A 10531-nucleotide genomic window follows, 5' to 3' on the forward strand; every position below is an offset into this window, starting at 1 on the left:
ATATATAAATTACCTGCCATGTCTGGCCCTCTTTCTTGGGGGGCACAGCTGGGGCAGGGGGCATGCTTGAGACAGAGCCAGCTGCGCGCACACATGCGATGGGGTGGGTGTGTGTGCACGCTGTGGAGAGGTGTGCGCGGCACATGGAGGGGCTGGTGGCCTGTCCCCCCGCGCCGGGACCGCGAGGGGGTCACTGGCGTTGGTGCAGCGGTGCTGGGGGGGTGCAGAGATGCCGGGGCCTCCCCTCCCGCTACGCCGCAGGCTCCCCACCGCGCTCAGCCCCTTCCCCACCGCTGCCGTGGGGCGGAGGGCCGTGCCCCTCCCCAGGGCCGGCTGCTGCAGCAGGGCCCGCGGCCGGCGGGGGGCAGCACGGCCCCGGGGACGGGCCCCGGCACAGGGCCCGGCTGCGGGGAGCAGCAGCGGGGCTGGGAAAGGGGAGCTCGCCCTGTCCCCCCCCATCCCTCAAGGGACCCCGCAGCCCCGCCACCCCTGGGGTCACCGCCCGGGCTGCTTGCGAGCGCCGCAGCGCCTGGGCGTCCTCACAGCTACCCCATGGCCCAGCTCCAACCCCCTCAGTCCCCGCACCCCTTTTTTTGGGGTGACCCGGGCATCCTGCCCTGACCCCAAAGCCGTGGCATGGGGCAAAGGGCTTTGCTGATGCTCTTGGCTGTGGCAGCTCCTCTGGCACCGCAGCCTGGCCCTCTGCAGAGCCCCCGGCCAGGGGCACTGCCACTGCCCGAGCCCCCCGGTCAGGGTGGGGGGAACCTCGGTGTCCGGCCCCTACTTGGCGTGCGGGTCCAGGTGGCGGTGGTGGTCGCGGGGCCGTGTGCCGCGCCGGGGCCTGCAGAGGCGGGAGGGCACCCCGCTGCCCTTCCTCAGCGCGTGGGAACGCCAGGCTGCCGCGATGCTCTCCACCTATGGGGACAGGGATGGGGATGGGGGCATCAGCATGGCCACAGCGTAGTTCACCCCCAAACCCAGCCCTGCAGCATCCTCCAGCCCCGGAGTTGAGCCGGGGCACCCCGGGGGGAGGCAGCAGCTCACCGGGATGAGCAGGTCCCGCTGGTTGTGGCTCTCCAGTGTTGCCAGCTCACTAGGTGCCAGCAAGGGCAGGCGCAGCTCCTGCACAGGCAGGGCGGCCACCTCGGGCACGGGGCGCTCCAAGACGGCCTGTGAGATGTGAGGGATGGGGCCAGTGGTGCCCCGGGTACCAGGGGTGTTTGGGGGGGGGAAACAGCCTCTGTGCCCATCACACAGCCCCAGGCTCAGGGACAGGGCAGCTGTGTTCCCTGCCTGGGCTGGTGGGGGGTTTGGGCACCCCTGGGTGGCTCTGCCTGGGGGCGGCAGCCAGGGACACCCCTCCCCGTCACGGCGGTATTGCACTCACCGAGCTGACGTGCGCCCACTCCCGCACAGCCTGCACCAGGTCCAGCTCGTCCACAGCCAGGCGGTCGCTGCGCAGCACCCGTGCCAGCACCACATCAGAGAGCTCGTGGAAGCCCTGTGTCCGCACCACTGCCTGCCAGCACACCACAGCACCAGGGCACTGGTACCAGGACCCCCACCCCCACCATGGGCCATCAGACCCATCCTGGCACCATCCCTGCCTGGCACCCCAGCATCCCCCCACCTGGATCCCTATCCCGTGGCACCCCAGTTGCCCCAGCCAGCTTCTACCTGGCACCCAGCATCTTCTCACCAAACACCATTTGCTCCCTTTCCTCCCCAGCCCACCCTCCAGCCACCCCATTCTTAGGGGTCCCGCTCCCCTGCCTCATGCTGTGTCCCCCCCAGTGTTTCCCATGCCTCATGCCCCCCATGCCCTGGGGTACCCCGTGCCATGCTCCCCCGTCACCCGCAGCCGTACCGCAGTGCAGCCCTCGATGAAGGCCAGGCAGTGTTGCTGGAGGTCTGTCTGCCCATAGGTCACCGCAGCCTGTGGCACAACACAGACACCTGCAAGGGGGTCCGGGACAGGAGGCACCCCCTGACCCCCTGCCAAAGCCCTACAGAGACACGGGCACTCTCGGGGACCCAGGTGAGGCAAGCATCCCTGTGTGTGGGTGCCATGGTGCAGGTGTGGTGGGGAAGGGGCACCAAGGTCCCCTCCTTTCCTGGCCTGCCTCATGGCAAAGGGTTTGGTGGCTCTACCACCCACAACAGCCACCCAGCCCCGCTGTCAGCAGGAAGCACTTGATTTTCTACTGCTCGGGGACGTCACCCAGCCCCGGGCGGGCGAGGGGCCCTAGCGTTGCTCTCACAAGCCCAGACTGTGGGGACACTTGTCCCCAGCGCGCCTTACATGGGCACAGAGTCAGCTTAGAACCTCCCACATGTGCCCCATGCCCTGGTGCCAGCCCCAGCCTGCCCCATAGCTGCCATCCCCCACTGCAGCAGGAATTTGGGGTGCTGCCATCCTCCCCTAGCCCTACCCAGCGATGCTCACCCCAGGGCTGGCACTGCCCATCTGGGCACCAGGAGGACTCGTCCCTGTCCCCCCGTGGTGGCAGCCCCTGCATGCGGGGTACTCAGGACCAGCACAGGCAGAGCGAGCTTCGCCTCCCCCTCCATCACGGCAGGGGACCAGCATTGACGTAAGCGTGGAGGGAAGGCAAAATGTTTTCTTCAGGTTTGTTTTGTTCTGGGGTTTTGGGGTTTTCTGTTTGTTTCCTCTGGGCCAGTTTTAGCTCTGTTTACACCACGGTGGTCTGGCATCATGTCTGGTGAGAGCTTCTGTGCTCTGGGGCCAGCTTCTCGCCCCAAGAGCATCGTTTCGGCCCGTGGGAGATGGAACAAATCCCCCTTCCCCGGGGAGCAGCCGTGGTCCCACCAACAGTGTGGCAGCGCCATTGCCCCCGCCCCCTCCCCCCCCTCCCCGATATTTTTAGGTGCCCCTACTCTCAGCAGGGTTTTTGGGACAGGCCTCAAAAATATGAGAGCTCCCAGAAACCCAGTGCCTCCCAGTCTCATGCAGATGATGGCAAGGTCCTGGCACTGGGGAGCTCTGGCCAGCCCTGCTCAGGGCAGCATGAGGACATTTCCCTGCCAGGCTGTGGTCGCCCCGGTGTCCCTTGCAGCCCTGGTACAATGATGTGCCCAGGAGCTGGCAGGGCAGCTGCTGGGCCAGGGGTGGGTAGGAAATCCTGCCCCACCATCCATCCAGCCGAGAGCAGGAGGGTCAGGCCAGCTCCTGCCCCAAAGTCAGACAGGTTATTTTTAACCCTCTGTGACCCCACTGGGGTCACACTCACCTGCAGAGCCTCGCAGACCTGCTCCACGCTCAGTGTGTCCTTGATGAACTTGACGCAGAGCTGGAAAGCAGATGGAGAGAGGGCGGGCAGAGCCGGGGCCCAGCCCCGCCACCCTCTCCCATGACTCTCAGCACCCCTTATCCCCCAGGACGTGGGAGGTGGGGTGGAGTCAGCTCCAGCCCCGCAGGGTTTCATAAGGCAGTGATGGGCCGTGGGCAGGCAGCCCGGGCACTGATTCAGCCAGGGACCAAGCTTGATGTGACCAAACCCCAGCCAACCTCATAGCCCCAAGTGGATCACCTAACCCTGGCCACGGTCACTAGCTATATCCTGCCACGGGGGATGGCCCTGCTGCTGGCTGCAGCGCTGGGTGACCCCAGCTTTGCCCAGCCCTGTCTGCCAGCTGCTCTCTGCCTGTGACTGTTGGGGGACCAGCATCTCTGTCTGCAGCCCAAATGTGGGTGATGTACGTGGGACGCAGCCAGACGGGCATGTCTATCAGGGAGCAGGACGTCCCTCTTGCCCATCTCAGTTGCCTCCCACGCAAAGGGGTCAGAGCCCCCGGGAAACCCGAGGGGATGTGACATGCAGGGAGGAGCCGTCAGCTGGAGCAGAAGGGCCCTGAGTCACTGGCGGGAGGGAGATGAGGTCACCCTGCAGCTGGGGACACAGCCACGGGCTTCCCCAGCTTCGCCTTGGTCAGCCCTCTCCCTCCCACCCTCCTCTATGGCTCTCCCCACTGCAGATCATCCCCCTGAGGATGCATTTGCTGGCTGGTGGGGTGGGATTCATGTGGCTGGGGCACTGGATCCCCCTTTCTGCAACACCCCTTATGTCCCTTCCCTGCCCAGCCAGCTGTTTGACAGCCCCGTGCTACATCTGGGCTTTGGCTGAACTCGTCCCTATGGGGTGATGGGGCAGGTCCCCTCCCGCTGCCCCGGCACACAGCAGTGCCTCAGCAGCTCAGCAAGGTCCTTCACCAGCACAGTGGGAAGGGAGGGGAAGTCCGCGCATGAGATGGCAGGTCACGCGATCGGCCTGGCTGTAATTCAGGAATCGCTCTGATGACGTGGCCTGGTCGCCCTCCCCAACACCAAGCAGTTCCAGCTCCCTGGTCCCTCCTTGTCTGGCTCTCATCCCTCCTTTTTGCTCCCTGCTGCCTTCCCAAAACCTTCCTGCCTGAAGCAGCACCCCTGTGGTAGCACCGCAGCTGGGGTGCTGAGTGCTCCCCAGGACGGGGGCTTTCCCTACAGCATCATCCTGCCAGATGACCAGAGGGCACCTGCAGGCAATGACATAGGGGCTTTCCTGCTGCCCTTTGCCATGCAGGAGACATGAGGCCCCATGCCCTTCCCTGGGATTCCCCGGGCCCATGGTGCTCCTGGATGGTGCTGCACCCCATGAAGGGGGATCCCACCGGAGAGACCCTCCAGGATTGAGAAGGAGGGGCTGAGCCTGCGATGGACCCAGGTGATGCACCACGGTGCCGTCCATCAGAGCCACCTCCAGCCAGCAGCCATGCAGAGACCATCTTGGGGTTCTCCTCAGCACAGGGGCACTTGGGGACCACTGCCCCCAGTCTAAGCAGGGCCATACCTTGCACAAGTCCTGCAGGCCGTACTCCACCGATGAGGTCAGCACCTCCAGTGCCTGCAGGCAAGAGAGACCTTGTGAGCATCGGTGCACAGGGCCACGGATGGGCATGGCAGCCCAGGGGCCAAGGCCACGTGTCCTCCTGCCTCTGTGGGAGCTCCCCGGTGGGGCATGGAGGGGGAAGGAGTTGCTGCATGGGAGCATATGAAGGTGTCCTGCTCTGGTGTCCCTATTCCCAGCAGCCAGAGTGTGCACAGCCAGCTGTCCCAAGGTTGGGGCAGACACATGTGGGACAAGGTGCTCTGGATACCCCACTGTGCTAGGCTGAGACCCCACATGCTCATTGCACTGTTAGCCAGCCAGAAAGCATCATGCAGAGCACCCCCTCCACCTTTGGTACCCCAGGAGCTGCAAAGCACCCCCTACCCTGCACCCACCGTCTTGTCCCTCCCATGCCCATGGCCCCCACCAGCCCCATCCCCACTCACAATGTGGCTGTTGAGGGTGACGCTGTTGGTGTAGAGGAACTCGATGACGGCCAGGAAGACGTCGGGCTGCACGTTGCCCAGGATGAAGGGGCCCTGGGGTGGGATGCTGCCCGGGGGGTCCTCGCTGCCTGCCAGCCCCTGGCCGAGCATCCCTTGGAAAGCCTGGCAGCGGCATGCCAGCACACAGCGGTGCGCAAACACCTTCTGCCGCTCCCGGCCCACCACGAATGTCACGTCACTGCGGGGGAGAGGGGACCGTGAGGGATGGGGTGCCTTGGGAAGCCAGGGCACGGGATGCCCTGGGGCTGGGACAGGGCACATGGGCAGGGACCAGCTGGGTGCCCATCCTAGCAGGGCAGTGCCCTTTAGTTTTAAGCCAGGGCTTTTCCCAGCAGAGGCACTGAGTTCTCCTTGCTGGTGGCTCCTTGCAGCCATCTGAATGCTGCAGGCGGGGTGAGCAAGATGGGTCCTCTGGAAGGCACAGACAGCCATGGGTGCCAGCACAGATGGCCATGGGTGCTGGCACAGAGCAGGGCAGAGAAAGGCCTGGGACAGCTGGAGAAAGTGGCTTTCTCTTTTGGCACAGCAAAGCCAGGGAAAGCGCAGCTGCCACTGGGCTCAGCCTCCTTGACTCACGGGCACTGACTCACGGGGTCAGGGATGCGAAGCCTCCAGCATCTCTGCCAGGGGGGGCTGGCAGAGAGCCTGCACTGCATACTGGGGCATGGATGCCAGCTGTCCTGGTTCCCCCCAGCATGGTTTCCCGGCTCTGCAGCCCCAGGAAAGGGAGGCAGGATCAGAGGAAAGGGAACAGGCAAAGGGCAGGGAGTCTCCAGCCCATAGCCCATCCATCCCCTCTCTTTCCCCACCCCAGCAGGAGAGTGAGCAGAAGACATGTCACCCAAGCTTTAGCTGCCACAAGGCCATGCACAAACCTACCACCCAACCCTTGCAGTGTCCCACAGAGGCTGTGCCCACCAGAAGGAAGGGCACCTGAGTCATCCCACATGCATATCGGGATACAGACGGCTCGGGTGTGCTGGGCAGTGTGAGCAGAGCTCAATGGGTCCTCTGCGACTGGTACTGCAAGCGGCACTGACGAACTTCTCCGTGGCTATGGTCCACAGGCCAAGTGGAGGAAGCAGGGTATGGGATGCAGGCTGTGAGATGTGGGATGCCAGCTTTGGTTATGGGATACAGGTTGCAGAATGAGGGATACAGGCTGTGGGATGCAGGGTGCAGGAGGAAAGATGCGGGGTGAAGGCTGATGGATGCAGAGCGCAGCTTGCAGGATGCAGAATGAAGGCTGCAGGATGTGGGTTGCAGGATGCAGGATGAAGGGTGCGGGATGCAAGATGCAAGTGGCAGGATGTGGGCTGGGGTGGCCAGGCGCTGGCAGCCGCTTCCCCACTGCCTGACGCTGTGGGTAGGGAGTTTTCACTGGAATTTCTCTTCTGGGTAGCCAAAATTTCAGCAGGGATGGGGATTTCCTCAGAGAGCACTGGCATTTGTGCCAGGCCTCAGCATGAAGTGGGCAAAGAGGACCACTGGCAGGACCTGTTGTGTCGGTGGGGGGTGCCCGAGGCAGTGGTTCTCTATCTCTGCTCCGGGAGGAGGTGTCAGGGACACCGGGCGCTGCAAGTGGGGGCAGCCAGGCTGCTACCTGCCCTCCGGGGTGTGGGGAGGTTGGAGACATTGAAGGAAAGCACCAGTGAAGCTGGGGTGGGAAAGGAGCAGAGGTGGCTGCCCCTGGGGAGCACAGGGGCCGTGGTACCCCCACTCCTGGCAAGGGCAGGAGCCCCAGCGTGGGATTTAGTCCGGGACACTGCCTTGCCCTGCTGGCACCATGCCTGGGGACAGAGGGGGTCTGGGCACACCTGGGGACCTTCCCTCCTCCAGGGAGGCAGTGGCCATCCCATGGGGGATGCACCCGTGCAGCCCTGGGCTCCCACGGCCGTGCGGATGCGAGTGGAGCGCTGCAAAAGCCGTGCAGGATGCCCCAGGGTGTGCATAAGCCATGCCCGCCTCACCAGCTGCCCGGGGCTCCCCACAATGCCCAGGGGCCCAAAAACCCCCCCGGCAGGGCTTGGGGCCATGGGAAAGCAGCACGGAGCAGGCACCAGAGGGCTTGGCATGGCTGGGGGGGTGGCAGCCCCCCAGCCCCTCACCTGAACTGAGGGTTGTTGACTAGGGTGCGGAGGGCAGCGGTGAAGGCGGCTGCTTCGCCCTGCAGCCGCGTCGAGCAGGGTCCAGCCATGGGCTGCCGTGGGGAGGGCAGTGGAGGAAGGCGGCGCACGCAGGCGGGAGGCAGGCAGCAGGCAGGCAGGCGGGAGGCTGGCTGGCCTGGGGAGGCCGCGGGGAGGAGGCCGCTGTGCCGTATGACATGGCCGGCCCATTGCTAGGGAAACCTGGCAGGCGGCGCTGGGGCCAGGCAGCCAGGCTGCCGGGGAGGCAGCGGGAGGGAGAGAGGGGGCGGCGAGCAGGGAAGTCCACCCTCGCTGCCGAGGCAGCTCTGTCCGGGTGTTTGCCAGATGTGAGCGGAGCTGGGAGGCAGGCCTGCGTCTCCGTTCAAGTGGCATTCCCCACCGCGGCTCATGGCATGGCCCCGGCACGGGGACCTGCCCCCCAGCTGGTGGCTTTGCTGCAGAGGAGCCCGTGGATGGGGGCGAAGGGAGGCAGGCAGCTGGGATTTTGGAAAAGGCAGCACATGCACAGGTTAAAAGCACAAAGATCACCCCACACACACATGCACAGCCCCCATGGAAAGCCACTGGGCATGGCTGGGTCCCCAGCCCCAGCAGTAGAGCAAACTTGAGTCCAGCAGCGAGATCTGCCCCCTGAAATGGCAAAAGTCTTCTCTCCTGCCAATGTTTCAGGCCAAAGCCCTGCAGCTCTTATGTCTGCATAGGACACAAGTGATCGCAGGCAGAAAAAAGCATAACCAGCCTTGCCCAAGCCCAAAACAAGTGCTGTGCCCGGGGATGCCCCATCCCCTTTCTCCCAAGCCTGGCTGACCCCAAGCAGCCCGTGGACGGGGACGTGGGGAGGGAGTCCGTGGAGGGACCCACCTTCACTTGTCAGCAGTGGTGGGAGGGAGAGGGAGGAGCAGGGCCTGCAGCCGATGGCAGCACCCTGAGGGAACGGGGTCCAGCTGCCAGCGTGCTTGGCAGCGCTAGTCAGTGGCAGGCTATAAATACCTCTGACGGGAGATAGAAACACAAAAGCCGTCTCCACTTTCCTCAAATAGCTCGGCAGCCAGGCCAGACAAAGGCGTATTGACGGGTTGGCTGCGGCGTACCAGCTGGGCTGGGCTCCGCCAGCGGAGAGAAACCCTGCTTGGGGTCAGGAGCCCCAAGCAAACGTGCCCTTGGGCCAGGGCATTGCAACAGCAGGGCCCCTGGCACACGGTGGGGCTGTGGTCAGTGGGTGCCCACCCACTCACACTCTCCCTTGGTGCAGGGTGGGGGATAAGTACCCAAATGATGCAAACCTTTGGCTAAAATCAAGCTGTTGGATGTCCCAGCCCCGGTGCAGCCCATAGTTGGGGTACAGAGCAGCGATCACAGTGGCTGTTCTCCATCCTCTGCTCTTCCTTTGCACAGTCAACACCAGCAAGCATTTTTCGGGCCTGGCAGGGAGCAGCTGAGGTTGGAGGGCACGTACCTGGAGCAACCATGTCCCTATGCTGGCACAGCTAGAAACAGAGACAGGGCAGGAGTGAAAGGGCACAGGGCTGTCACGGGACCAGGAAACAAGGAGTTACAGGAGCCATGCCCCAGAGCAGCCCTGGAGAGCTGTACTGTCACATAGCAACACTTCACGCTCCAGGAGAACAAGGGGTTTGGCCCTGCTCACTGAGACTTGCAGGACCAAGGTTGGTCCTGGGCATCCGGGAGCACAACATCAGCTGGAGACAAGTCCCCTGCGTTTGCCCCACTCCTGCCCTGCTGGGATTAGAGGTAAGTGTGGGACCAGATGCAGGCAGGAGGGCTGGGGAGGCTGGAGGGGAAGGAGCTGCTCACCCACGCCGGGGGGAAAGGGTGGGGATGGGAGAGCAGAGGGCTGGATGGACTGGATCAGTCCCAGCTGGCTGAGGCTGCTGGGGACGGAGGTGCTGGAGAAGGGACGGCAGCTGCCAAAGGTCCCCCCAGCCCCTCTGCATCCAGCCACGCAGCAACCCTCGTGCTAGGAGGCGTGGGATTTGCAGGGGGCAGGGAGAAGCGGAGCAGAGAGGTGGTGGGATGGAGAGGCTCAGGGACAACTCACCTGCCCCCAACACTCAGAGCCACATCTCCTTTCCAGGCCACCCCTATGGCTGAGCAGCCCTCCCCAGAGGTGGCCCTGCCAGCCCAGGTGATGGCTGTGGACAACACTGAAGCCCCTCCGCTCCAGGCCACCCGCCGCGGCTCCCAGCCCCCAGCCCTGGCACGGGGCATCGAGGAAGGTAAACCGCCGCTCCTGCCCTCCCGCCGCAGCTCCATCCTCAGCACCCACCCAGCACCCCTGGCCAGCCGCCGCAGCTCCATCCTCAGCACCCACCCAGCACCCCTGGCTAGCCGCCGCAGCTCACTTGGGGCAGCCCCAGGTGGCAGGCACCCCTCCATCGGCCCATGGATGCTCCACAGCCGTGTGAGCTTCTCCGGGCTGCCCCTCTTCCAGCCCATCCTCAAGACCCGCCTCGAAAACACTTACAGGATGCAGCCAGATGAAGGTTGCAAGTTTGACATGGGACGGGTGCAACGGGTGCTGGAGGGGACCCTGGCCAGCACCCTGGGGACTGCAGTCTACAGCCCCCAGGGCAGCGCCCCACTAGCCCAGAGCCTGGCTGAGCTGCTGCGGAGCCGGGCAAAGGAGGTGGTGCCACCCCGCTACAAGCTGGTCTGCCACGTGCTGCTGGGCCAGCAGGGCCAGCAGAGCCTGCTGGTGGCCAGCCGGGCACTGTGGGACCCTGAGAGTGACAGCTTTGCTTCTGCCACCTTCTCCAATGCCTCCCTCTTTGCTGTGGCCACAGCGCATGGGGTCTACTTTGAGTAGCACCTGCCTCTCCCTCCACCCAGCCTTGTAGGACTGCAGGGGGAGAGCAGCTGAAATAAAGAGGTTTGCTCCAGCTGTGGCTCATGCCTGGTGGCTTTGGCCATGGGGCATGCAGGGAGCAAGGCACAGATGCACCTTAGTTCCGTGTTTGCACACTACAGCGCC

The 10531-nt window shown here is 64.4% G+C and overlaps 2 protein-coding genes across 4 annotated transcripts; one reads left to right on the forward strand and one right to left on the reverse strand.

Moving 5' to 3' along the window:
* Positions 1 to 33: 33 nt before the first annotated feature.
* On the reverse strand, positions 34 to 7727 carry BTBD19 (BTB domain containing 19). Of its 3 annotated transcripts, none has more exons than XM_087733614.1 (8): positions 7501 to 7727; positions 5333 to 5570; positions 4848 to 4901; positions 3252 to 3311; positions 1868 to 1936; positions 1388 to 1515; positions 1045 to 1170; positions 34 to 915 (listed from the first exon to the last, which is right to left on the reverse strand). In XM_087733614.1, the coding sequence occupies exons 1-8, from the start codon at positions 7587 to 7589 to the stop codon at positions 876 to 878; spliced, it is 804 nt and encodes a 267-aa protein (XP_087589740.1). In that variant the 5' UTR covers positions 7590 to 7727; the 3' UTR covers positions 34 to 875. The 3 variants fall into 3 exon arrangements, with proteins under 3 accessions (XP_087589740.1, XP_087589741.1, XP_009466599.1); XM_087733615.1 differs by lacking the exon at positions 7501 to 7727 and adding an exon at positions 6272 to 6396 and having other exon boundaries at positions 38 to 915; XM_009468324.2 differs by having other exon boundaries at positions 41 to 915; positions 1388 to 1519.
* Positions 7728 to 9643: 1916 nt separating this feature from the next.
* On the forward strand, positions 9644 to 10366 carry DYNLT4 (dynein light chain Tctex-type 4). The gene has a single exon (XM_009468161.2). The coding sequence runs from the start codon at positions 9644 to 9646 to the stop codon at positions 10364 to 10366; it is 723 nt and encodes a 240-aa protein (XP_009466436.1).
* The last annotated feature ends 165 nt before the right edge of the window (positions 10367 to 10531 follow it).

The sequence above is a fragment of the Nipponia nippon genome, unplaced genomic scaffold, assembly GCF_047370975.1.
Source record: "Nipponia nippon isolate SJK-2023a ecotype South Korea unplaced genomic scaffold, ASM4737097v1 scaffold_5, whole genome shotgun sequence".
NCBI classification, from domain to species: Eukaryota; Metazoa; Chordata; class Aves; order Pelecaniformes; family Threskiornithidae; genus Nipponia; species Nipponia nippon.

What these genes read in the sequence shown, in the direction of transcription:
- DYNLT4 (XM_009468161.2), top strand. Translation starts at nt 9,644, where the DNA reads ATGGCTGAGCAGCCCTCCCCAGAGGTGGCCCTGCCAGCCCAGGTGATG.
- BTBD19 (XM_009468324.2), bottom strand. Translation starts at nt 7,589, where the DNA reads ATGGCTGGACCCTGCTCGACGCGGCTGCAGGGCGAAGCAGCCGCCTTC. An exon ending in TCACCCTCAACAGCCACATT is followed by an intron (nt 4,902 to 5,332) that starts GTGAGTGGGGAT and finishes TCTTGCCTGCAG; the next exon opens with GCACTGGAGGTGCTGACCTC. An exon ending in TCATCGAGGGCTGCACTGCG is followed by an intron (nt 1,520 to 1,867) that starts GTACGGCTGCGG and finishes GTGTGCTGGCAG; the next exon opens with GCAGTGGTGCGGACACAGGG.